Raw genomic sequence first — 27,886 nt, 5'->3', positions numbered from 1 at the left:
CTGACCACACAAAATAATGTAATCCTGGGCTTCAGGCACGAGTGTCCTAGAAAATGGACTGCTTCACTGTGGCTCAAACTCGCTTGTTTCTCTCTTCCTCAGTATGTTACTGTTTGGACAGAAGACTTCAGACTATAATAGGATTCCCCATGGTATGCATGGTAGGTACAGAGATAAAGTTAACAGCTGCTGGTTTATTCTTTCCTGAGAATAAAATTGCTAAAACATGAAAATACATGCAAGTTAATTTTCCCTGTGAGCTCTTGGCTATATTTATACTTCAGCTGAAGGTACAACTGCTGCTCATGTTGACAGCTGAAATATGAACAGCAGCTGGCCCCAAAACTGCCTGAGCTTCTGACTTAGTTTCAGTCAAGTTTTTCACTCTCCCCCCTGTTCCTATACTCTCAGGGAGCATTTCTACAGGAAATGTACAATGGATTTACTTTCTTTTTATCCTGTCTGGCAATGGAAGTGCTTATTCCAACTGTTACTGACCCTTGAGGTATCTTTGCAAAATTTAAGAATGTGTTGTGATATTGCCATCCTAAGTTTGTTTCTTACGGTCTTATTACTGGTGCCTTTGGTTTGGCATTGCTGATTTTGTCCCATCATGGCAGGAGTTTTTCCAAGAAAATCATGCAATTCTCCCAAGAGGAAATGAGCAACACTTCTGGGGGGTTTTCACTCTGCACCATTACTAGCATAACCTGATTTCTGCAGAGTGATGACTTACTAGGGTAGGGGTTGTTGTTCCAAAGGCCAATCAGTTCTACAAAGGCTTTGCAGCACGTCTGCAATGGCACAGCTGCAACAACACACTCTGTGGTGGAGGTGGGGCAGTAGTATCAAAATATATTTAAAAACCTTGTATATCTTAAATATAGAAAAGCCAAACCAGTGACCTATAAAAGAAAATGTTTCTTTACCCGTTTGGAAATGGTGTAAGGTGTAGGAATCTTGGAAAAGGTGAACTTGCACAGGGAATACACCTATATTGTAAAAGATGCAGCAGGTTACACATTCATCTTAAACTTTTCAAATGGAATCATGACAAATTAAAAGAAAGCAGAATTGCTTACACAACATTATTAGATAGTTGTTCGCTACATGCCTGTATTACCCATCAGATGACCCAAACACAAAAATTCAAACTAAGGGACTGGGACTAAGACTTAGTTTTACTTAATTTTTCTTAACAACCCCTCCCCCCCAAAAAAACCCCACAAACAAACAAACACACACCCCCCAAAAAAAAACCCTACCAACAAAAAAAGCAAAATGGAAACAAACTTTTTTTTCAGTGAAAAAAAATCTAGCATTGATCATTGTGTGACTCACCAGCTAAGAGAAAAACCCAAATCCTAAATCAAGACCTAGAGATGTCAAAAGTCTTTAAATCTTAACCAGGATCTAAAATGGCTTTATATAATAGACTTTTGGATACAAAGAGAGACAATGTATACAGATACTGTATACAGATACTTTTTTATTCTAGGAAATAAGAGTATTTTTCAGCTGATTTTGTTACTAAAATTTTGTTACTGAAACCACATTAATGTCTTAACTACAAATAGAGAACATTATCAAACACTTCATCCAGTGGTTCTGCTCCATCATTCATAACTTCCCTCCCCAAAATAGCAATATTCAGAAATACCCTTTTTATCAAATATAAAAATAAAGGACTCTTCACTGTTCAATTGTTTACCTTCATTGTGAAACAACAGCACCTACCCTGATGGTGTAATGGATGGTGTTTTGTTTCTCATACTGGGACACCACTAAGGTGAATGTATGGGAACCTGGAGAGGTCAGCTTTATCTTGGTCAGATAATGAGGACTGTTGATCCGAATACCATCAATATAAGGAGGAGGATCAGCTGAAAAAGGAAAGAATGATAATTTTTCCCTGACTAAAAAATCCATCAGCTTGGTAAACTTCTAAGATTAGACTGAACAGACCCAAGTGCTCTGAACAGAGGAGAGCCTCAAGACTTACCCATAAAAAGGACAGTCTTAACATCAACTACTGTTTTCAAGAGAGGTATATCACACATAACAAGACACCAATTCTGTGCTTGAAAGTACAGCTTAAATCCTAAGACTTGCAAGGACTGCTTATCCATCTCCCACCAATATCACTACTCCAAGAAGACTACTGTACTTACGCTGAAATTTCAAGAGAAAGATAATGAATGTTTAAGCATTCATTTAAAATCTCTGAAGTGTCTGCTCTTTCTTCATTGGCTGGACAGTTCCAGAATGCCAGCTGCCAAAATCTTTGGCCGACTCGTAAACAATACTTCAAAACATTAGTTAATTCCTTTAACTAAATCACGCACGCTTTCTCCCCCTCTCTCTTCAAATTCTGTGATCATTACACAGATGCAGTTGCATCCCAATACCAATGCACATGTGGTACTTAAAAAGATCCCAAATGTTTGCTTTTACAATTAGACAGTGTAATTTGTTACTTGGCCTCTAATTGGTTCTTTCCAGACTTCTTTTAATTTCAGTGAAGCAGGACCAAGTCTAGCCAATTACTTCAATAGGTCCAGGATCAGGTCCTTTTATTTTCTTCCACAAAGCAACATGGGAGAGGGGAAAGGATTAATATAAAACAATAAGAAGCTTAGGAATGGGAAGTCTCGGCCTTGCTGCCAAAGGATTAGGTTGCTTTGTTCTCATCTTATTTTAACAGATGGTTAAAAATAATACTGCAGCTTGACCAATCTATTTCTACGGAAAAAGGTTTTAAACAAGTTTGAGCTCGTGAGATCAGAAGTTTTTAAAAGAGTTTGTGTAGCAAGACAATACACATCAATCATTCAGTTTTTGCTACTGGTCTTGCTAGGCTGTCTGTTTCAAGCACAACTGAACAATTCCCTCTACTATACAATTGTGTTTGGTTTTGCTCACTTAAGAACGTTTGCAGTGAGACACACATGTAAAATAAGCACTACTACAACTACCAAGAACACCAGAAGCAACTTGGGCAGTTGCTTCTCCTCACAGAGAAGCTCTTGTAAAAACAGATGATGATTTGGTCAGGTGTCAACAGATCTTTCCACAGAAAGACAGGTCCTAGGGGAAGTTTGGATTCTGGGAGAATTGGTCAGCAGAGTTCACTGAACAAGATCACATGTGAACAATGCAATGCTCATTAGCCATTCCAATAGAAAAAGTCCCACAAATTTCATTCTGGTGAAAAAAAGCTTTAAAATCTACTAAGGGAGTTGTTGCATGAGCAGCTACCTGAATGCAAACCTGGTTCTAAAGAGGTTCCTATCTGTAAAAGCAACAGGCCAAATCCTACTTGTTTTAGGATGCACCTTCACTAAATAATTCCAAATAATATTTTTAGCAATCTCTAACTTAATGGAAAGAATAAATAAAAATATGATCTTATTAGCTCTACCTTAAAGTTTCAGTCTATCCATTCAACCTGGGCATTACCTTTACACCCTGTGTCTCAGCCTGTGTTTCAGACCTGCTATCTCTCTTGAAATAAAGCATACTTGGCTACTTCACAGCTACAGCAAACCTCTCCTCAAGGTAAAAAGAATCTGACATATAATGACCAAGAGTAAGATTTTGATAAAATTGGAACATTTTAAACATTACATACCTGATACCTGGAAATATGCTGTTCACCTATATTTCATAAGCTTACTTAGGTAATTTACTAAGCTATGTTCATGGGACAATTAACCCTGATTCTTTTCATTTTGTGGAACCTGTAGACCTTTAAATAATTTCACAAATGGGAAATAATTATGCTATCAGAGAAACTAACACAGATCATCTTCTAAGCATTAACTTCTGGCACTGAAAAATAAACAGAAAAAATAAAGAAAATGTTGCATCAAAGTAAGTGTCAGCAGGACTATGTAGACCTCTTGAGAGTGCTTATAGCATGTGTAGAATGGCCTATTCCTTCAGTGTGGACTTTAAGTAGGATCAAACAGAGCAAAACAATGATTTCAGAAGACTGACCCCTTAATGTGACATCTAGATTTAAAGCAAAAAGTGCCTTTCCACAAAATTCTGTGTGCTTCTTCATTTATTTATAGCATCAGTTTCTTGGCAATTAAAGTACACTAACCTGGATAGTAAACTTTTTTGCCATCAGTCTTGTATACAACCATTGTAATGAATTCCCGATTGTGTGCAAAGTCATCCTATAAAAACAAAACCCACAAAAAAAAAATAAATCAGAGTTGTGCAATTCTGTGAAAAATCGTGAATGCTTAATCAGCGTCAAGTACACCTTCTACCATCCCTTTTGATTACCACACAGTATGATCTGATATTTGTATTTATTTGGATACCCAACAGCATTCTTTTTCAAATGCTTGAAGTAAACAAACATCCACTAATTTAATTTATTCAGGCTCCAGGAGTCAAAGTTACTTCAGAACCTTTATGGTGGAATAGAATCACTTGGCTCCAATTTTACTGTTTCAATTGGAGGTACATGTACCTGCTGAATTAAAGAATTCTACATGTACACAGGCATACACACCTGAACATAGGCAGTAATATACTAATAAGAGAAAGCCATATAGAAAGATTTAGAGAAGCTCTGCAGTGCAGAACCAGCACCTTGTCAGTGATGTGCCTGCTGAGCAGGACCCAGACAGCAGCACCACCCTGTGGACACTGCACCTCCAGCTTGTACTGAGGGTTGTTGGCCAGGCTGTAGGCATCCTTCACCGGGCCCTGCTTTGCATCCCACGTACTGAAAGTGATACAGACATGTTATTAGACCAGTAAGAAACTAATCTGTGCTTTGAAACCAACTCCAAATCCTACACATACACAGATATTATCAGTAACAAGTTACCAAAGCCTAGTTTTCTACTGGAATCTGTGGCAGTGGTTACATAACACAGTCACATCAGAAGCATTATCTTTAGAACCTTGTTTTGTAAATGAGTTCATCACAATGCATGTATGATAATAAAAAATGCTAAACATAAATAGTCTGGCTGGTGACTGCAACCACACAAAGGACAGAAAAAGCCGAACCATTTAAGCAGCCTGGGCTGCACAACCATATCCATGATTGCACACACCAGTATTAAATGAAAAACACCTACACTTTTGTAACTGTAGAAATCTATCTTTCAAAAGCTTGCCAAATCTTTTCCTCCACTAATTTTTTTTTTTTCCTGAGGCAATTTTTATTTTAAAAATTGCCCTGTTTCATGCTTGGAAGGGTGTACTGCCAGAAATGTTAAAGACCTTTGAGGTGCCCTGCTGCAGAATCTGCCTGCTGCCTTTTGAAGTGTCTAGACAAGAAAAATACAGTGAAAAAAAAACCCAAAAGGTGCTGATGACTGAACACAAAGTGTGGCACACTGGAAACAGAAGTGTATACAGCTATTCCTTAGTCTCCTTGTCCCTATCACACTTGTAAAGCTGAATAGCATGTGTGGAAGGTTGCATTAACAAAGCTTCAAATTATCACTGTTGTTACTGTGCATTTTATGGCAACTGCCACTGCTAAGGCTTTTCCCTAGACAGAGGGAAGACAGTCACTGATGATGTAAGGACAGACAGACCAGTAGGTGAGCTCTGACTTTAGCATACACATTATCTCATCTTGCTACATCACCACAGTGTATTTTAGAAATAATTGGAGCACAAAAATGGAAGGAGCCTTTACAGATAAGCTCAGCAGTCACGCTGTGGATGAAGGAGCTTGTGCAGAGCTAACACGTGCAGGGACAGTGTGGAAGGAGGGGCAAAGTGCAGCCTAGTGGAGTGGAAAAATATAAAACCCCTTGCTTTCCAAAACCAAGACACAGATACACACACTTATCTTCAAACTGGGAGACAAAACCCCTGAATGTAATAGATTTTTGGTAAGAGACAGATATCCCATTCAGAAAACAAATCAGCAGGCAAGGAAGATTATTTATGATAAATACAACTGCTAAAACACATAACTGGTTAAACTACCCTGATGTCAGTGAACACACCCTATAAAGACAACATATGCCACACAACTCACTTGCAAGTGGCCAGAAAAATGAATTCCAAATAATAACTAGGTCACTTAAGTTTCTGGGCACTGCTTAGAGATAGACTGCACAAAAATCTGATTTTTATTCTGACAGGGAGATGTGGGACTGAGGTCAGAATCTGGTTACACAATTACAGTTCCACAGCAACATCACAAGGGTCACTGAGCTCCACTGATGTTACAGAAGTAGTCAAAAACAAAGTCTGGGCTGAGAAAGTCAGGCTCAAAAAAACAGGGTTGGAATTCCAACCCCTAGCTGTAACCTGGAAGAATGGAAGGAAGGAAACATCACATCAGAACACTTACTGAGATTTTGAAACAAAAAATTTATCTTTTGGACCAACCTGTGAATACATGTAGATTCTTTAAAAAGACTTGGGTTCCAACTCAAATAAATAACATCATAGTACTGGCAGAGGTCCTCCCAGGAAATCCAGAAAATGCCTAAAAAGGAAATGCTGTTATTATTTTATTAACAGATACCTTGATTTTACTTGCGTCTCAAAAGTCTCTTTCTGAGCAAATGGTACAGCTTTTATAAGCCAACATTCCTGCAAAATGTAGTAGTAATGTCTGAACTGCCAAAATTGCTTCATTTAAACTTGCCCCCCATACCAAATTAAAGCAAGAAAACACAAGCTAATATCTTCTTATTATCAGGGACTTTTTGAAGCTGTCAGAATGCTTTTCCCTTCTCAAGCACTAAGCAGAAGGTATGAGAAAATCTGCTATTTTGAGACATCATTAGGTGATTCTGACCTGATTTCCCCTTTCCTAGGTTTCTTAAAAACAAAACAAAACAAAAAACACAGTCAAACAGGTTCCAGAAATTCAACAACTTACATCAGCAGTCATCCAGCACAATCAAGTATTCAATCAATATGTGAGTATGCTTAAATGTATTTCTAAGATACTTCATCCAATACCTATGTCACTTGTTTTTGCACCCTAAATTTGCTCTATCTTTGCAACATTCTCATGCATTTATTCTAGTTCTCCATAGCTCACTTAATTGCAACTCCAGCCAACAACAGTGCCTGTTGTAGCAGCCTTATAAATGATGTCTCTGACACAGGCAGTTGCAGGGCTTGCAGCACTAAAGAACAGTCACAATAACTACACAGAAACAAGAAGACCAAAGTGTAAATCCACTTTGAAGGAATAACTCCATTAGAGTAATTTCATATAAAATTTTAACAACTAGATGCTACAAATTACTTACAAAATTAATGGGTAAATAAATAACAAGCTATTATCTCGTAACTGTCACAAATCCAGGGCTGCTATTTTTATGTTTGAATCAGAAGTTCTCATCAGGCATCTGCACAAGGCTTATCAATAAATGCTATAATCTAAAGGATTTGGAAGTAACGGTGTTGTAAAAACAGTGGCACAAAAGAGCTCCCTCGGGGATTTGCAGACAGCAATGAGGACACAGTGAAAAAGCAGAAACATCTTTCTGAAAGTAAAATGCAGCTGTTGCAGCAGAAAGACTGATTTAAATACTGATTACAGTAAGCATGTGGATACATATTTGAAAATGCTGGAGAGGAAAAAACCCACAAAAAGTCCATTCATGTATTAAAAAGCAGCATTACACAGTTTATTGTCAGAATGTTCTCTTTGCACAGAACTCCCACAAATTGAGACAGCACACTTAACCAAGAAGGTACTTTCTTGTCAATGAATTTGAGATATATATTTAACAGTCTAGATTACCTAAATCTCAGAAAAACCTGAAATGACAGATTTAAATACATAAATACTTCCTAAACTTTTGGGCTATTTAGTTTCTAGTATTTGTTTTACTCTCCTTGTGTGTAAGCATTCCTTTCCACCTTCCTGCAGGGGATACACCACAAAGATCTATAGTAAGTTTTAAAACCTTATTACCATTGTCTATTTTTTGAGCTGTCCTGGGATCAAAGTTCAAGTATTTTTGTAAATCTGGGGTCCAGTTTCTTGTGTCATTTTCACTGTATCGTCCCTTCCAACGTAAGTGGCTCCAGGGATTTTTTAGCTGAAGAAATCGAAGTCCCTAAAAAAACCACACAAAGTAAAATTGTCAGTTCATCTTGTCACAGTAATTTTTACATATTGAAAGTGGTTTTTGTATGGATCATGAAAACACAGAATCATCAAGTTTTCTGAAATTTCCCAGTGGAGTCCAAGACAAAAAACACATTAGCCATTAGAGAAAAAAAATCAGTAGCTACCCATCTAGGGTAAACCTAGAAACACATGCAGGTTTAAAACAGGAGTTTAAAACCACCTTCAGTTTCACTTGATACCTTATATTCTCTTATATCCAAGACTGCATATGCATGGGTTGGAACTAAACCCCACTTTTCTCCTTCCTCTTCAGACATCACCCCTGTTGCTGTTGTGATAAGGACATCTCCCTTGTGAAATCTGTTGAAAAAGAGGTGAAAAAAAAGCTTAATTAAATCTCACAAGTTGCAATCTAACATTTTCCAGACACTGCAATAGCATGTTTGTACACTGTCCATTATCAAGATCCTGTTTTATAAAAACTGGGATACAGGGGTTTTTGTCAGCAGAAATCACTCCTGAAGAAAATTTGAGAAAGTGGAACTATTTTTCTTTCAGAATTAAGTATATAGTTTAAATTTAAAAAAAATATTATTTTAATATAATTTCATATTCTCTAAAACAAAATTCAGCACTTATCAACCTGAAGCTCAGCCTGTGTCAGTTTTAAGATACTTCACAGATCCACAGCTGAGCACAAATGTGCTTCCATCACCACTTACTTGATGACTATAGATAGCAAATTATCAAGTCTGTCATAGCCCTGGGATCCTGAAGAATGAGAAATTCTGCAGCTGTTTATACTCAAGTTTAGTGTTCTGAATAGCAATTGTTAATTTTGGAACAATTACTGTTATGAAAACACACTAACATGTTTCCAGCCTACATTAAAAATGCAAGTACATACTCAGTGTCCCTAGATAGATTACAGGATCACGGGACTATATGGATCAACACATTTTCACTCTAGCACAGATGAACAACAGCAATGCTCCAATGGCTAGATCCCATCCTAACTTCAGTCACACCTTCAAATTACAACACCAGAACATGTGAAAAATTATTGACAGCTCTGAGAGCTCCTAAGCAACTGAAAAACACTGTAGAAAGACACTTCTATTGTGGATGCAGATGTTTCAGTCAACAGAATAATCCCCTTCTACTGCAGTGAAATATATAAGACACTGGCTGCACAAAACTGTTTTGAACGAAATCAAAGTACTTGGTATACTTGGCATTTATAATTTACAGCTCTTACACCATAAGCAAAATAACAGAATCATTTACTTCGGACCTTTAAGACCATCAAATCCACCTACTGTTGCTGTAGGTCTGAAAACCAGTATTGCAGTTTTGATGGACTTTTGTTGCTCCTCCAGGAGATTTACTGATGGGCCATAATCTTGTGATACAACTAGAAATACTGTATAATATCTGCTTGCTAAGGACAGCAGACATAATACAGTTCTGGGGAACTGTGTGGAAACTCAACGCACATATCCTTCTTCTTTTTAAACACTTAACTGGTATATATTATAACTGGTACCAGATATAACTGGTATATTGGTTCCAAACTACTCTTCTCTGACTCTATATTCTGTTTTCTTTATCAAGGAAACGGTTATTTTTTTATTCATACATAAAGAAGAAGAATTCTGTTGCACAAAATTCCCCAGGATTTTAATCTTCTGTTCTGTCAAAGCCACCAATACCTCAATTTTTCTTCTTCCAGAAAGCACATGGAGGTTTTAAAAGCACAATTTGTAGCAGTACCAAAATGCTGTTGAAGTATCTGTGGTGACTGTACTTCTCTTACAATGGTAACACAGCTAATACACAGCAAGCATTTTAATTACTTAGGAAAGAAAAAATGTTTACCTCTGATAAAGCATTCTGAAAGTGCTGTCTTTATTGAAGGCTTGATTGTCAGAGTGCATAGCAATTCTTTCTGGTATCCAACCTGTCAGTGCATGAAGATCAATATTCTGAAATGAAAGTATTCAAAAGAAATCAGAACAGATAATCCATATATAAACATATGATGTCTGTACACAGCTTATAAAATGCCTTGGAAGGAATCAAGTACACAGAAGTTACAATACAGCTCTGCACATAAAAGGGTCAAGATTAAGACTAACAAACAAAAATTCTTTGATTAGACAAGGACATCATTTCCAAGTAACTTAAAAAAAAAAAAATCAACAAACAAGCTGAAAAGAGAACAGATGAAATTCCAGAGCAATGGAAGCATATCAGAATCATCAGTCATGTTCAACTGTGTGATGTGTTCTATTTATTTCATTGATTTACAGATTTGGAAAACATATCTCAGAAGCACTGTTTGGTACCTTGCTATTAGATATGCATTTTAAATAATTTATGGGGTTTTTTTCTAAAGCTCAGGGTTTGGGTTTTTTATTATTTTTGATAAAGCTGACACTGACATGTATTTCCATAACAAGGTGCTTTAATTTCTCAACTCCTTGAAATATTTCTTAATTCCTATTCTTTTGCTTTGTACTCCTCAAAGCAAAAGCAGAGACTGTAAATGCTTGAAGTGTCAATAATCAGCACTGTGAGGGTGGGAATTTGAGGAATTAAAAGTACAAGACAGTCTGATTGTAAGTAACCCTGATTACAGAAGGAAGCTGGAATACAGTAGAAAGTGGAGGGGGCAGGAAGGGTGGAGATTAAATGTCACCAGTCAAGCTGCTTTTCCAGATAGCAAGTTAGAGGATGACAATGGGAATAAAACATAGTTATTTTCACCAGCTTTTGGCCTTCAAAGCAAAGCAGCCTGACACATAAAAATGTGTGCTACATTTACCCCTTATACAAAGTCACATTTGTCTCCATAACAGTTTTTCAAGTGGTGATGATTACCAAGTATACCCAACAAGAATGTGATTGTCAAGACACCAATTAGCACCATAAATTAAAAAAAAAAATTAAAATTTTAATAGTATAAAGGAAGACTTTCTGATTTTAACTAAGTAACAAATTATGTGGGCTACTCATTTCAGCAAACCCTCTTTAAAGAACAACCTGCATGTCACTTGTATGTAATATGCTGTTTCTTTGGTAACCACATTATAGAAACCCAATGCATATTTATGGAGATGAGTGGAACAATCTGATAAACAAACTTGCACAGATCAAAGTACTTGCTCCCTCTATACAGACCTTCTAAATGACTAGACTCTTCCTTTCCTAGCTGACTCCATTAACTAATGAGGGAGAACTGTCCTATTTATTGAAAGAGTTAGAAACCAAAATCAGCAGTATTGGCATGGCCAAAGAGAATTTATGACTTCACCCAACACCTCCATCTAGAATCTATACATACAAGCATCAATACTGAAGTCTGAGAACTAAGATTAACTTTGACCATCAAGATGTCTTGCTCATTCTGTTTTGATGGAATAATTTCATTAAGTACAGCTAAAAATATTTGTGAAAGAAACAGAAAAAAATTTAGAGAATGTCTAACCAAATACTTGTCTCCCCAAGCTGTTCACTTTGATTTCACTAGAAGGAAATTACTTTATCCATTATTATTTAAGTGTAATATTTTCCTCTTAGAAATAATCTCATACTTACAGAATTTGATCCAGGAAAATCGTATCCTCCCATGACCTTCATGTAAGCCTTTTCTATTAGTGACACCCATAATTCATTCTTATTATTGGAATAAGAGCAGAGAAGTTCCCCACTATGATCAACAGGTAACTGGTCATCTATGATTACCTGTGTGAAATGAATGAAAAATCATCATCAATCTAATAAAGTATTTTGAAAGTAATCAGAGGATAAAACCCTCATTAATACGAAGCTTTTCAGACACAGCCAGACCTGACCATTATTCTCACATATGGACACTTCCATCAATCCTGCAGTGGTTTGCCCAAGTGAACAAGAAATTCTACTGCCAGTTCTTGATTGCATTGGTCTAACTGTGTGACATGTGAGTGGCTGCCTTGAGTGATGGTAACAGTACACTCTTATAAAGTGTGCAATAGTTACTGCAAAAGGCACTTGTGGAAAGGTTCCATGAAATTACAAGCATAAAAAGTAAAGAAAAGCCTAATAATATTACTCATCTAATTAGGAATCAGAGCATGGACAATACTTGTTAGGAAGCAGAGAAATAAATATTTATTTATCTTTAAGGAAACAAATAGTGTCATGTCACTTTCATAGCCTCCAGTTCCAGATCTAAGTTTCTTCTCTCTAAAGAGAAAAAACACCTTAAAGCAGCAGCTCAGGCAGTAGTAACATTTCTTCTTTAAGTTAAGTACTATATACTCATCATCATTACATATTCTTACTGCATATTTGCAGTAATCTGAAACAGCTCCTGTGAATAGGAGTTTCAGTTTCCTGTTGGCACTGGTCCTTTACAAATGCAAGCTACCAACACAGCACATTCTCTGGTCAAATCCTATCTGTGCAGGAATGAATAGACCTTTTCATAGGAGAGTAAATGGCCATTCATCCTGACAAAAGGCAGCCACTAGGAGATATTTTGGAAAGAAAACTAAGAGCAAGGCAGACACAAAAATGATACTTTCCTGAAACATTCAGATTCTGGAATTTTGCAGCTCAAGGACTTCCTGACCCAGAGGTTATACCTTAACAATTAAGAGCCTTTAAGGAGTTTCCCTCTACTTTTCCACCCCATGAATATAACCACTCAACTTCTGAACTCTGATAAACATTCATCAGTCACTATGATCTATGCTACAGTTAAGTATTACAAGGAAAAATACATTATTTTATGTTTTTATTTATTGCACTGGAAAGAAAATTAAGTAGTTTGTGAGTTTGTTAACTTTTATTTTCATATTAACTTTTATATTCATATTTTCTTTTTATTTTTATTTTATTTCCTCTTCTTACTAGAAATCTGTAGTTGAGCAAGGCCTTGCTTGAGTTATCAGTTGAGTTATTCCTCTTTGGTCATTTCATATCCATACTCTTCCTCATACCTCCCTCTATATTTTTTAATTCTTTCTAAGAGTCAGTGGAAGAGTGAACATCTAATTTATAAATAGGGGATACATAGCTTTGTTCCTGTTTGGTTTTCACAATTCTGTTAAGTAATACAAGGCATTTAATTACATTAATTTAATGTAAGGCTACTTTTATGAACACCTATAGAAGAACAGACAGAAGAAGTATGTGGGTGCATACTTCAAAATGAATCTTAAAAAGGTTTAATAATTAAAAACTTTCCAAAACTTTCCAAAAAACACCTGCCTAAAGTTTTTGCTATGCAAGCACTTCATAGTGAAGCTGATCAAGCCTTTAAAACCCATGACTTATGCAGTAACAGTACTAAGATCCCCAAAAATATTTACCTTTCTAGGAACACCATTGATATGAAGCTTCACCATGTATTTACCACATGGATTATATTCTGGTTCTCCTTTCTTATTCTGAGGGTAAATTATACTGTTAATAGAAAAAAAAAAGAAAATGAGGAAATTATTACATAAATTATTTGGCTGTACACTTACAACAATAAAAGCAGGATTATCACAGTCTGTTTATGGAATTTACACTGAACAGAAATATGGAATTTTTAATGAAGAGAAACTCAAATTTAGCAAAAATAATCATGTTTAAATAGGTTTTATGTTTTTTCAGGCCCTACTCTTGCTGCAGCTTTCTACTAATACAGTAGCAAAAAGAACATAAGTAACCTAATTGTTTCACAAAGAGAAGCACGGCAAGCAAACTTATCTTATGATTAAACAAGCAGTATTTACAAATCTACAATATAAATACAATGTTTGTCTGAATGACAAGTCCAACTTTTGAAGGAGAAGGCAGTGCAGAACTTGCTGCTCTTGAAAATACAAGTTCAGTTCTAAAAAGAATAGGTTAAAATGAAACAATCAAAAACATTCACACACTGGTCTGGCAAGAGCCTCCCAGCAAAGTCCAGAAAACCCACGGCAAACTTATCATAGAATGCCAAGTGAGTGGAGGTGAGATAGTGTTGTTAACATTCATTCTACAGTGAGATGTAAAATGCACCACCTGATGCACAGCAGCTAACAAAGTAGAAAAATGAGACTAGAGAGCATTATAAATAAAGTTTATACTTAAAAAATCCCAAACAAATACAAAATCCTTCCAAACTAATCTTACTCCTCAAAGCACATCTGAAGTTAGATTCTATTGTCTGTATACATATGTATATTGACAGTGAGTTATAGGTTACTTAGACAGGAGTTTTGTGATTTTTTAAAAAAAATTTGTAATGAACTATGCTTAATTAGTCAAGAAATGTTTGACTGTGGTTTTAGATGGCTTTGATTTAGACCTGTGCTGGCTAAGTGTCAGTAGAAAACCCTGAGAAATTATCTCACAGCACCTGCAGAAAGGAACTCTGTGAACCCATACCTCTTAGAGAACTTAATCAACAGTTGAAGAACAAAATTCAATACAGAACTGTTCAATGGTTGTCATATAACTAGAGATGAATAAAATGTCATAGAAAAAGAAAGCTATCTTGAGCAAGTTAAGGAGTCTAAGGCCTATACACCCCAGAAAACCTGATTAATACACTGCAGGTACAGTAAGGGAGCCAATTCATAGGCTTGCTACACCCCAGAAAACTTACTCAGTGGTAATTGTCTAACCAGGACAGCAAATTTAATATAAAGTGCTGCTTAGCTGGATAAAACTTGGGTTATCCACTAAACAAAGACAGATGAGATGTTCTGGTGGTAATAAAGAAACAGAATACCTATACCATGATGCAATAAATTGGGCAAGACTTTTGGGAGTGTCTATAAAAAAATCTCAGATATTAGAGCATATATAAATGTCTGAAATTTGTTGTTTCTTTGAACATGTCTATGGTGAATAAATCCATGATCTGTTCCAAATTCTGACTCAAAATTTTTATTAGGAATGTTTGTCTAACAGCTTTTTGCTGTTAGACTTCAAATCCTTTGTTTCAATATAAAGTTGACTTCCAACTTAGAAGTACTGAAACCACATGAGTCCAAGGGAGATGAAGGTGAAACAAATGCTGTTTTTTCACTGTGTACAGCTGCCACAGAACATGCTGCAAAAGCCTGGCAGTATTAAGTCTGAAAAGATCTTATGAAGCAAGAGCTACTTACCTTGTGATCAGTTTTTTGTTGTATCTTCTTTCATATGCTGCACTGATAGCTAGTGATGCCACAAAAGAACAATCTGACACTATTGTCTACAAAGAAAAGAAAACCAGTGAGGACATTTATGACTAACTCAGATATTGAGAGATGAATGCAGTGTGAAGAAAGTGGAAAGTGGGAAGAAAAACAGTTAGTAATTCCCTTCAAAAGGGAAGGATTTAAACCAAAAGAAGCAAAGCCACTATTAAAGAGGCAGAAAATGTATGCTTGCTTGATATGAGCCCCCTAGAGAGCAAAATTTGTTCTAGTTATTTGAACTCATAAGAGCCAAGGAAAGCACTCTCATATTTGGGCATTCCTCTTTGAACAGTAAAGTTCCCCATGATAAACCACTAGCAGCACACAATTTTCCTTGGGAACAAATTACCTGCTTTATGCTGAAACTTGATACAGTATAGATCATCGTAGGGTTATTTGTTATGTCATCTGGTCGCACCCACTTGGCGAACATTGCTTTCTGTTTGGGGGATAATGGTAGCTTCCCACACTTATCACTAGATTTAAGAGAGAAAAAAAAAGTAGAGTCAACAGCAGTTTAAAAGAGCTTTTTATGGTATCTGCAGTCTTAAATATGTCTGATAGATGGTGAAAAATATGCACAGAACAATTATAAAGTTGTAAAACAATTTCAAGAACACTGCTTCTAATTTTGTAATTTTTAAGGCTGAAAAAGGCAAAAATGTTAAAAAAATTTAACCAAACCCAAATGTCTTTATCTATTCTGGCTGTGTAATCTTTTTATTATTGCTTATGAATAAAAGTCTAGCTGTTATATATCACTCTTCCTTAGAACAGCCCTTTACACAGGAAACAGCTATCACCTCCATATTACAGGCAACAGAGCTAAACTCATTAGCATGGAGCAGCATCAGAAAACAGACTGAAGCTGCCAGCCAAGCCCAATAATCCAAAAAGCCAAATATAATATTATCTTTATAGGCTTGAAGACGCAAGTGCAAAAGTACTACAGAGCAGGATCAGCTTAAAATAAAGTTTTAAGTTCAGAGTGGAAGAAGGAATTGGTAGTATTTAAATATCTCTGCCTAAATTATGCTTAAAAGCCTATGTAAACAATTTTAAACCCTGAAAAAGAAAATACAGAAATACTAAATATTTTGAAAATTTGAAAATATTTTGAAAAGTTTTGAAGATAAAAACAAAAATGAAGTTCAGCAATTGAAGTATACTTACGAAAAAGGCATAGGGAAGGCAAAACGTTCCCTCAGATCAACACTCATGAAAGGTACATATTCAATGCCATTAATCTTTGAAGTCTTCCTGCAAGTCAGAAGAAAAACAAAAAAGAAGAGTTATAAACCTATCAATCATCTTCTAAAGATTAACTTGCAGAAGGTAACAATAAAAGAAGTTTTTAAAAACTAGTAATACACAGTGCTTCTGAAAACAAGACAACTACCTCTTGAACATTATAAATTTGATAGTTTTCCAAAGTCACGATTTAGGTTAATGGTTTTATGGATTATTTGAAGCTTATTTCACCTCTAATAAAAACCAAAGTAAAAGGAACCAGATGTAATAGAAGGCGGAGTAATGTAAAATACTACGGTCCTTCAATTTCCAGTGAAGTAGCAGTTGTATCTTTACAGATGTATCAGTATAAATCTTTTTAAAGATTCATAAAAACAACTTTGCACTTTGGCTTCTCAGAGCCAGACCTTTCATGAACTCATTTTGAAAAGTCTTAGACTTACCTGAGTACTTCTATCTCCTCTGCAGTGTATCTCTGACGCTGAGATTCACTAGCTTGTACTGCTCTGATTGTCTGTGGTTTATCATTTAAAGAAAAATCAGGTCCCAGTGGAAAGAATGTTCTGACTGGCTGATTTGGTTTTGCTGCAGCTGGCTTTTCTTTCTGAGATGACTTTGACATAGATTCCTTCAGTGCTTCTGCTCTAAAGCAAATAAAGAACGCATTTTCTTTACAACAGTGATAAAAATATAATTACAGTTCTTTTTCTTGGTTCAGGTTCCCACATACATTAAACAGAATGAGCAAATGCCCAAGTTGACCAACAGTACTTTCCTCTAAAGAACAAAAATCTATTTCTGATGCTGGTACTTCTTTATTCTTCTGTTCCTGAATCAATTAAAATATAGCATTTCCAACTCATACAAGCTGCTTTTGACAGAACTCATTAGATTTTTACTGCCTCTAAATTATGCTGATAGGAGAATTTGTTTAAGTGTTCATTATGTGGAATCTCAGAACAAGACCACTGAAACACAGAGAGAAAACTGATCTGTATCCTTTCATACCTTCCAGATTTATTTTGTCTAGCAGGTACAATAATAGTAAAACCCATGGGCATTCTCACAACCCAAACTTTCAACTGCTTGAACACTGTGTATGCAGGAGCCATATTTTCTTACTGCCACATTAAGCTGCTGGATAGTCATACACATGCAAAATATAGGGATTTTTTTCCTTAATACAGATTGAGAAGTGCTAAAACCCAGTTTATACTGAAACTTAGCCCAACACAGCCTGGGATTCACCATTATAGAGCTGATTTAAAAAGAGGTATGCTGAACTTACACTTGTGTAAATTGTTTCAGACAGAGATTTCACTACACATATACCACGAAATTAGATTGCTATTGTAAAGAAAAGTGTTTCCCAGTTTCCAAGCTGTCTTCCTTATGGATGAACACTGACACCTTGACTTCATGCTAGCCTAAATTCAGCATCTTTTATAGAGGCCAATAATTATAGTACTCTGGATTCTATCTCCAAAGTACTGAATTTGTTCTAAGAAGCACACAGTTCTTTCCTGATTCTGCATGTCCCAAGATTCCCAGAGGGTTGCCAGCAGTGAAGCAGCTGGCAACTAGCTCCGAGGTGAACTCTGCAGGACATTAGTCTACACAGAACCCACACAGACATGTTAGACTGAGAATCCAACTCAGAGGGTGCACTCAGACCTGACAGCAAGTATGTTTACTAACAGTAGCAGTACTCACCTATCCAGTGCTTGTCGAGCCAGCTGTTTCAGTTTGGACTGGAGGCCTGCTTCTGAGGTTTCAGTAGCCTAAAGTACAAAATAAAAGAAAAATCTACACATCCAAAAACTACCAACATGTTTTATAACCTCAGTTGTCATACTTCTAGATTACAGCTAAGATTAACTAGCATTCTCTTTTTGAAATTAGCAAATATTTTGCTTTGTTTGTTGTTTCTTTTTTTAAAGTCAGCATAAAAAATACTATGTAAGCAAATATCATTTTGCTGTTCTAGTGAAATTTTGATAGGATGGAAGTTGTGACTAAAATTCTTCAGCATGGAAAACGGTGCATATACAAAAAGAATTACCAGAAGAATTAATTGTATTAAAACACTATTGGCAGAAAGAAGACAAAACAAAATGTTGCATATACTTCTGGACTTGTATGTGTTCCAATTCTTTTTCCCACATGTGTTAAAATGATCATCGTAACTGAGGAAGAAGATTTTAAGTGTTTACTTTCAGAAAATAAGTTTGTCTTCCAACAAACAAGACAAAGGTGTAAGAACAACATTTTTAACTTGCAGTCCAAAGCATTAAATAACCTAGGACAGGGTGACAAAGGTATGAAGTGTTAACTTCTGTTCCCATTTGGGAGGTCATCTATGACAGTTTATAATTTTCTCTTCCTTACAGATGAAGCAGGGCTTCTGCAGCCAAACAATGTGCAGGAGACACAACATGAGGTGTGGCCTCTCCTGTAGCACCCACATGCAGGTTTCAGGTTCTAGCTTTGTGCCTAGACCAATTATTCCAGGTCAGGGATGTCAACTGAGGATACAAAAAGCAAGCTACTTTCACCCTAAGAAACAAAACTTGAAACACCCTCTGTAAGCAACTAATTTCATTTGCAAATAAATGAAGGTTCCTGGTTGGAAAAGACTTTTAAAGATTTATGAAATAAGTAGTGGAGGTGGAACACCAGCACACTCATCTAAGAATCAGCCACAGAAGAGGAGTAATGGCTGCTCTCTGAGTACCTCAAGGATAAGGAAGAAACAAATCTCTCCCCTGAATATACTGAGGAGAAAGGAGAAAACCTTCAAGATAGCAGAGTTCCTTAAATCTCCTTTCATCCTGGGAAGAAGTAGGTACTTTTGGGTCACCCTGAGGGACAAACCTTACTGTCATGCCAACAAAAGAATATGCTAGTCAAGATTAAAAGAAACTTCAGCAATATCGTGTACCTAGTAAAATGCCCAATAAATGCAGTTGTTAATATGAGATATTTTCAGACTAACTTCATTTTTCAGACTAACTTCAGTAATATTTGCATGCACTGAGACAACAAAAGGAGGAGCACAGCAGAGGAAGAGAAGCATGCTGCCACAGTAAGTGTTATGTAATAAAATGAAAATGTTCTGCTCCAACAGCTCAAGTGGAAAAACTAGAGCAGCTCTACTAACTCTTGATCTGGTTACACTGTATCACCAGGGGTTTCAGCCTAGGTAAAACCTGTTAACATAATTCAGAGGAAAGGATTTACTCAAGCATGTAGCAACAGGAATACAATACCCTTAATAACCCACAAATATTTTTACAACATTGAAAAGAAGAGAAAAATAAAAACAGACTTGGTGGAGTTACATTATGATGGTGAGCTCTTCTTGTAATGAGTTAGTTAAGGCAACTGGACTTAAGGGAGAAAAGCAGTACCTGTAATTATATTCTTCATTGTTTCATGTAATGGCCAATTCATCCTGATTAAATTTAGTGTGAACTGAATTTACTCATAACACCTATGCTGTTGAACACTTGAGTAATCAAGTAGTATTTTTAATAGTTTTGGCATCAGAAGACTGTTATGTCTTCAGAAAATGTCACACACACCAATTTCCCTTAAATGATTTCTTTTAATGTCGTCAGAAATTAATACAGCTGACAAATTAGCAAGTCATCTTCATTTTCAACAGTTTTTAATTTCTGTTTTTGTGGTATTTGCTCCAGGGCAAAAATCAACATGAAAAATATTTCAAATATTTTGAATAATTTCAAAGAATATTTTGAGCTTTTAGTATAATCCAGTTCAGGAAAAAAAAACACATAAATGACAAGTCCCCAGAAATTTACAGTGTTGTATAGCAACATAACAAAGACTGGAAGAAACACTAAAAAAAACCCAGTGAAATAGACAAAAAAAAAATTAAAAGGTAGTTTTTACAAATACAGGTACTCCATTTTCAAGCCAGCTTTTATGAGTCAGTCATTTGTGAGAGTGGAAGAATTTCTTACCATCACATAATTCCACCAAGTTAACCTGTAGCTTAACATACTGTTTTCAAACAGAGTTCCACGGCTTCTGTGTACAACTCTATAGCTTCTTCTGCATTGCCTTTATCATCTTCATCAAAAGCCTGTGTAACTAGGAAGTGAGCACGCTCCAAGTCCAACTGTTGTTTTGACTTCAGAGGGTCTGTCTTCTGTGACTGAACTAAATGAAAACACAACTATTTAGCTTTCTACAGCAGCAGACATGTAAAAACATCCTGAACATGTCACCAAAACACTAGCAGCTCTAATCAGATGCAAACATCTACGCAAGGACAGGGAAACACCATCACACTTCCCCTGAAGCAGAGATTAGCTGTCAGGATATTTCAGAAGTTAAATTATGTAAATAAAATCTCTTTCATACTACATTGAGAACAAGGATGTTTAATTACATAAAATATTGCATCATTTGTGAAAATACATCACCTATGACAATATACAATTCCTTAGGTCCATGTCTCATAATACCTTTATTAACAGCCTTTCTCACATTTGCTCTGCAGTTGTGGTTCCTCAGAATATTTAAAATCAAAGAATACCCACACCCAAGTCCTTTGAAAGTCAGTCTGCACTTAATTTAGGATGTCTCAGAATTCAAATCATTGACGTGCTCATTGTATTTGTGGTTCTTCACAAAGGACAAGAAAATCAGAATAATAAAAACAGAGCAAACACCATTGATATGTATTTCACAGCAGCAAACAACTTTCCACTCAATTAATTTAAGCAGAGGTTTAATTAGAAAGCTCCTTACCCACCTGCTGAATGGAGAGCTTGAACTCTCTCCAAGTACTCATTTATTTTTTCTTGAATATTTTCCAAGTTGGACCCAGCCATTCCAGCATAAATCAAGGCTTGTGCAGCTTCCTGCAGGGAGAAGAATTGGAGACAAAGTTAATGTTTGCTGCCTAGAAAATTACTTACCATAAACAGAGGGCGTACAGCAGCCATGAGTTGCATGAAAGCAAGCCCTTATATCTGCAAAAAGACTCAGTGGCTGCAGGGAAATTCTGCTCAAAAGAAAAAGTTTCAAGTTATAAACTACATTATGTTCAATTTCTCACATCTGGGACAATCTATAAGACTATAAAAACATTCAGAAATTCTGTAAGACCAAATCATTGGCCTGTTTATATAGTAATGTATGAAATTAGGAGATCTTAAGTAAAACTCTTCAAGCATGCACTGAAATCAGTTTGGTTTTAAAGATGAAAATTTAAAGTTAGGAAAAGCATGTAGCTATTCCAATTACTTGAATTTAATCTGGTAATAATGAAAGTAAAAAAAAAAAAGAAGAAAAGTTTTTTAAAATCACACACCAATGATTCTTGTTTAGAAAGTATTTTTTTAAACTATTATTACTCAGATAAAGCTATCCAATCTGGAAAGTCTACAAATGTGAGGCTTCCTAGCTTCTCAAACTTGCTTTTTTAAATGTTTGTATGTACACAAAATACTGGATGGAAGTCTCCTTTCAGGAGGGAGCATAGGCCTCTGGCTCAGGAGCACAGTACATTACCCACATTAAGGCTTTTTCCATGTACAAATCTATTAAGAAAAAATGCCTTCAGTTGCATAAGCTGTCTATCCCTTCACCAAATTTATGAAAAACACCTAAGGTTTGGCAGGGTTGCAATAAACAGCCAGAGCTGACACAGTCTCTGAACCATATGGAGAATCAACATTTGTCACCCCACAAAAATGAGGACAGAAACCTTGTTTTGACCTCATTATTGTCATGAGAAAACCCCCCACTTCTGTGGCAGTGCTTGACTTCCCACCAGCAGTAGAGAGGAGGTGGTCATGTAGCAAGCAGGCTGTGAAGGCAGAAAGCAAAAGAGTAACTAAAGAGCTGCTTCACAGAGATGGTGCTCAGAGAGGCTAGATCTGCATAGATCTATGGCCAGAGCTCCCTTGTGTGTTCTATGGCCATTATTTTGGCCAGCAGTTTGCTCCCATATCCATCTGTTTACTTTGCCCAAACTTAAAACCGATCCTGATAAAGCCTATATTTGTTACCAGGATAAATTTTCACTGAGAAACATCACAGAACAAAGTACCACATGCTCCCTTGCCAGCATCAATCTCCATATTACATCACATAAAACATCCACAGACACTGAAGGCTAAGCAGAAGTACCTTTTGTACGTAGCAATCAACCACCATTAAGGTCTAGCACATAACTATTTTTTTGCAGGGGAAAAAAAAGCGCACTACAGCTACATGTTTAAGGGATGGGTATATTTGTCTGTGACATCCTGCAAATACAGACTGACAAAACAGGTGCTGTATCACAAAGGTATGTGGTCTATATACGATGCAAAGAACAAATGTGGATTTCCAAACCAGTGCTGCAAAACCAGTGTATAACTGATGTTGCTTCTATGATTTCAAGCACAATTGGTTTTGCCTGGTTTTAGGAAGCAAACACAATGGAAACAAGTATTTTATAAACCAAACCTGCAAAGGACTGAAGCAGTTGACAGAGTGCTTGTGAAGCTAGCATGCCAGCTGTTTCCAGTGACCAGATGGATGTGCAATTCAGACTTAGCATTTATGATCTCTCCAATGTCACTACCGTTTGTCACAAGTGGTGTGGCACAGACACACTAAGCTAAGTACTGATCATCAGCCTGCAAGCTGCTAACAGCTGGTCAACAGCCAGACTTAGCAACAGCCTTCAGCAGTTTTGGCTGAAGTCATCAGGGTCCAAATATGATCCTGACATTTCTGCAGAGCACCATTAATTAGCAAGCTGCTCAAAGCTGGTCCACACGCAACACTCCTCTAGGCTTCTATCAAAGCTGCATGGTAGCAGGAAGCCAAGCACACTTGCTAACCACAAGAACTCCATTCACACAGGTCTGTTTTGGTGCTGTCTATGGCAAAAACTGTAGCATTTTCCATATTTCATCCTTAAGCTCAAGTTCCTCCAGAAGCCAGTTCAGTACCCAAGCTTTCCCCCATGCTTACTAGTTGCACCAGTGGGCTTTGAACTTCTTAGAGCAGTTGGCAAGAAAGCTGTGACGGGCTGGAGCTTACTTCCACTGTGCTGGAATAAATAAATAAATAAAGTATCCCTGAAATAATAAATGGCATTTTGTAACTATTTTGTATAATCTAACACAGCAGATATCTTCAGGCAACATCTAGAAAGTCAAATGCATCTAGGTTACACTCTTGTCTCATGTAGCTTCAAGTGCACCAAGACTACCAGGGGTGCATTTTTCTACTATTTTAGCAAGAATATCACCTGTATACAGTATGTGAAAAAGATTTTCCACACACATGTAAGTTCAAAACCATACAAGGGTGACTATTTGCGCAAAAAGATATTTTTATTCTGAATAGCACTGAATAATTTCTCCCAGATAAAAGGAGAAATACACAGTACTAAAGCAGTACTGCACATGGTTATCAGACCATGCACACACACTGCTGCTGATGAACACAGAGCTTATTGGTGTTATTATGGGTAATAATAACTTTTGCATATATAAGGTTTACATATATAAATTTAGCCCCCCCAAAAATTAACAACTGAGTTGAAAAAAAAGAAAAAAACCACTCTTCTTCCTATTCTTTCACATGTGCATAGGCCACCATGATATTAACACCATACTTTTTACATTTCACAGACATCTCATGAAATAAAAGGCCAACTACAGATCCCTTAACAAGTTATTTATCAGGGTAATGGAATTTGTGGAATGATTACTGTGATAAGGATAAACAGAGGCTTCACAGAGATACCTTCTTGCAGGTGAGAAGTCAATGGGATACAGAACTTTAATGTAAATTTATGACACATAAAAACACAAAACGAGACAATTAGTTGGAAAATATAGGTACTATATTCATAGGTGGAAAATGCTTAATGGTTGCACAAACACTACTAAATACCAGTAGTAATCCTACAGATATCAAGCAAGACACTGAATCATCCCGTAGCTACATCAACCTGAAACTGTACGGAAATGATAAAATCTGTTTTCATATGGAAAGAATATTCACGCGAGGTTGAAAACCTATCACTGATAGCTTGTGATCTGAAACTGTCTTACTGCCGAGCATCTTGTATTTCACCACAAACCTCTCTATTTACTTGATGACTGTACAACAGAGTTGCTCACAGCTGTACACCCAGGAGCGGCAGTCTGACCACTTTTAGTTCTCCAAAATGCCCAGGGCTTACATCGCCAGCATAAAACTGATCAGTCTTTCTGGCCCGGCAGGGCTTGGGGACAGGCCAGGAATAAAAGTGTAGAACCAGCCGGGCCGAGACGTTTTTAGGTTATGATGAACCTTCCCAGAAGCACTACAGGGGCTGTGTCTCCAGCAGCTGGAAGAAGCGCCCATTCCCGTTTTTTAAGCGGAGTACCTGCAGTGCTACCCCTAAGCCTGTCGGTAAACACCAGCGCACGGCCAGCGCTCCTTCCCACCTAGAAACAGGACGCAGGGAAAAGGCGTTTCGCAACCCGCCCTGAAGGACGCGGCTCCTCCGGAGAGTGAAAAACTTTCGACGCTCACGCACGGCCTTCCGCTCTCGTCTCGGCGGGCACCGCCTCGTCTTCCCCGGGCCGAGCAGCTCGTCCCCGGCGCACACCCGCCGGGGGAGGGCGGGGGCGGCCGCACTGACCCAGCGCCTCTCTCTCCGCCTGCAGGGCCGTGCCGGGCCGCGGGGGTGCCCAACACCCCTCTCCGGCCCTCGGGGGACCAAGCAGGGAGAGCGAACCCTCCTGCAGCTCAAGACTCAAGAGCAGCAGGCAGCCCGCAGCGAGGGGAAGGAGACACCGGCGCCCCGAGGGAACCGGCGCGTCCCCGCCGTACCTTGTAGTAGAAGACCGCTTCCTGGTAGCGCCCGCTCTGGTCCCGCTGCACCGCCAGCTGCGCGAACTTCACCGCGTCCAGCTCCAGCGTGGTGGCGTCCATGGCCGGCGCCCTCCCGGTGCCGGCGGCAGCGGCGACAGCTCCCGTCGAAGCCCACCTTGTCCCTGTTCCCGCCTCCTCCAGCAGCCCCGCGCCCGCCCGGCCGCTTCCCCCGCCTCCCTGACCCCGCCGCGCCCGTCGGGCGCGCCCCCATGTCTGGCCACGCCCCCGTGCCCGCCTCGTCGCGCGCATGGCCACGCCCACCGGCTCCGAGAGCGGCCGGGGTGCCTCGTTTGGCCACGCCCACCGCGAGCCCTCGCCCACGCGCCCCGGCAGCGGCCGCCCCGCCCGGGGCCGCACTGCGCGTGCTCGGGCGCGCGGTGGCGGTGAGGTGGTGGGCGGCCGCAGCGCGCGCCTGCCTGAGGCGATGGAGGGGCGAGCGCGCGCTGGGAGCTGCGTGATTACAGAATTGCAGAATTAGTTCGGTTGGAAAAGACCTCTGAGATCATCGAATCCAACCCATGACCGAACACCACTGTGTCAACCAGACTGTCACACTAAGTGCTACGTCCAGCCTTAAACACCTCCAGGGGCATTGACTCTACCTCCTCCATGGGCAACCCAGTGTCTAATCATTCCTTCGGTGAAGAAATTCCTCTTAATGTCCAACTTTAACCTCTCTTGGCACAGGTTAAGTCTACGTTTTCTCGTCCTGTCACTGATAGACCTCGCCTGGATACACCCTCCTTACAGAGAGTTGTAGACAGCAATAAGGTCTCCCCAGAGAGAGGAGAGGCTCCCCTCCTCAAGGCTGAGTATCTGCAGCTCCCTCAGCTGCTCCTCATAGGATTTGTGTTCCAGACCTTTCACCAGCTCCGTCGCTCCTTTTGTCTGGACTCACTCCAACACCTCAGAGTCCTTCCTGAACTGAAGGGCCCTGAGCTGGACACAGCACCCAAGGTGTGTCCTCACCTGTGCCGAGTACAGGTGAAGAATCACTTCCCTGGATTCTCTTCCATCCCTTCTCTCCCGTGGTTGTCAGTCATGAGTGAAGGAAGCAGGTGCAGCTCAGGGGTTACAGAGTAAGGTTGTTCTTTTTTTTTTCCATTTCTCAGTTTTTAATAGAGATGGACATGGTTAATCCCCTTGAAGCTAGGTTTTCTAGCCTTTAAAAGAGAGCATTTTCAGTGTGCACCTGTTTGTCATATAGGTGTAAAGTAGAAAGCAAACAAAAAATCCTGGGTATTGTACTGATCCTCGTTAAAACAAAAAAATCAGGCTAGCAGTTTTGCTTAGCTAGGATGTTCAAAATTTTCTCTTTTTTTCTACCATAAGAGGCAGTTAGGGGAAATCTGAGGGATGGGATTCTTGAGGAGTGGGGAGCCTCCACAAGGAGTCACATGGCAAAGGATTATGGGAACAGGTTGCATTATGGGAACAGGTTGCACTGGGATAGGTTTCATCTTGACTTAAGAAAGAAAATGTTTATAGAAGCATCAACCATTCATTGGAGCAGCCTTCCTGGGGACATTGCTGGAGGTTTTCAGGAGGGTATAGACAGGGTGCTAGTCTCATCAATGCTCCTCTTTCCACAGAAGGTTTGATGAGGTTCCTTCTCACCTGAACAACTCTCTGATTCTACAGGCTTTTACTTCGGCCTGAAAATACAGTTTATTGCAATGCATTGTTTTCATGAGATATAAAAATACTGTCTGGCAAGTTATTATGCAGCTCTCCTTTATGTGTGTCTTTTCAGCCTGTCTTCTGATTATAGATTTAGTTCGAGGTACAGCTAAATGCAGGAGTACTAGGTACTGAAATACTGAAATCTATTATTTTCCCTATAATTTTCTTAAGTACAGAGTTAAGTGTTCCCATTCCATTTTCTTCTCTTCCTTATCCCTTTGTGCTTTACTGACTGTATTTATATAAATACAGTAATGTTTAGTGCAAAAAGGAACTCGGTTTTTGTGATCTGCTATGCAGGGGGAAGTTCTTGTATTCTTCATAACTTTCCTTTTTGGCTGTGCTCCTTATAAAGTTGGTAGTTTTGAGTTTTCTTTTTCTTTCAAAGTATATTTTATGGGTTTTGTCTGAGCACAGCAAAGATTCACATTACAGTAAAAGGTTTTTCTGAATAAAGCTCTATTTGTTCCATATTCCCTAATGATACCATGAAAATGAAAGCGTTTCAGTCAGGGTCTGCTTCAATTTGATGTTGACACATAGTGGTGTAACTTGCATAGCCTAAAATTAGTTTGTGTATCATGGCTTCAGACTAAACCATTTATGGATCAAATACAACTCTGAAGTATTCAGAGTGATGAAAAGGAGGCTGAACTGGGCAGAACCACAGATAATGCTGTTCCTTACTTAAATCTACATGCCAAAACCCCTTATTCTGTAACATAAGCTAAGGCCTCTTCCAGCTAATCTGGATTCA

The 27,886-nt window shown here is 38.2% G+C and overlaps 2 protein-coding genes across 5 annotated transcripts in view; one reads left to right on the top strand and one right to left on the bottom strand.

The window, feature by feature from the left end:
• Window positions 1–25,655, bottom strand: part of CAPN7 (calpain 7) — a 30,131-nt gene extending 4,476 nt beyond the window's left edge. The window contains exons 1-18 of one of the 3 annotated variants that reach the window (XM_086849902.1): window positions 25,405–25,655; window positions 21,332–21,440; window positions 20,576–20,733; window positions 18,262–18,329; window positions 16,992–17,192; window positions 16,471–16,557; window positions 15,647–15,773; window positions 15,226–15,311; window positions 13,447–13,540; window positions 11,687–11,833; window positions 9,965–10,071; window positions 8,326–8,446; window positions 7,928–8,072; window positions 6,379–6,478; window positions 4,609–4,744; window positions 4,109–4,184; window positions 1,738–1,883; window positions 930–992 (exon numbers count right to left, since the gene is read on the bottom strand). In XM_086849902.1, the coding sequence (XP_086706028.1) occupies window positions 930–992; window positions 1,738–1,883; window positions 4,109–4,184; window positions 4,609–4,744; window positions 6,379–6,478; window positions 7,928–8,072; window positions 8,326–8,446; window positions 9,965–10,071; window positions 11,687–11,833; window positions 13,447–13,540; window positions 15,226–15,311; window positions 15,647–15,773; window positions 16,471–16,557; window positions 16,992–17,192; window positions 18,262–18,329; window positions 20,576–20,733; window positions 21,332–21,440; window positions 25,405–25,506 (2,073 nt within the window). In that variant the 5' untranslated portion in view covers window positions 25,507–25,655. Of the gene's footprint in view, window positions 1–929; window positions 993–1,737; window positions 1,884–4,108; window positions 4,185–4,608; window positions 4,745–6,378; window positions 6,479–7,927; window positions 8,073–8,325; window positions 8,447–9,964; window positions 10,072–11,686; window positions 11,834–13,446; window positions 13,541–15,225; window positions 15,312–15,646; window positions 15,774–16,470; window positions 16,558–16,991; window positions 17,193–18,261; window positions 18,330–20,534; window positions 20,734–21,331; window positions 21,441–25,404 lie in introns of all 3 variants that reach the window. The other 2 variants (XM_086849909.1, XM_086849917.1) reach the window with 2 other exon arrangements.
• A 134-nt stretch (window positions 25,656–25,789) lies between these two features.
• The window catches only part of COL6A6 (collagen type VI alpha 6 chain), an 83,281-nt gene continuing 81,184 nt past the window's right edge, over window positions 25,790–27,886 (top strand). The window contains exon 1 of one of the 2 annotated variants that reach the window (XM_086849889.1): window positions 25,790–26,403. Coding sequence is in view for 1 of the 2 variants with exons in the window: in XM_086849881.1 (XP_086706007.1) it covers window positions 26,488–26,525 (38 nt within the window). In the remaining variant the exon portion in view is untranslated. Of the gene's footprint in view, window positions 26,526–27,886 lie in introns of both variants that reach the window. The other variant, XM_086849881.1, reaches the window with a different exon arrangement.

The sequence above is a fragment of the Cyanistes caeruleus genome, chromosome 1, assembly GCF_971803275.1.
Source record: "Cyanistes caeruleus chromosome 1, bCyaCae1.hap1.1, whole genome shotgun sequence".
Classification (NCBI taxonomy): Eukaryota; Metazoa; Chordata; class Aves; order Passeriformes; family Paridae; genus Cyanistes; species Cyanistes caeruleus.
Note: the sequence above shows the minus strand (reverse complement) of the source record. Positions and strands in the feature narration are given on the sequence as shown.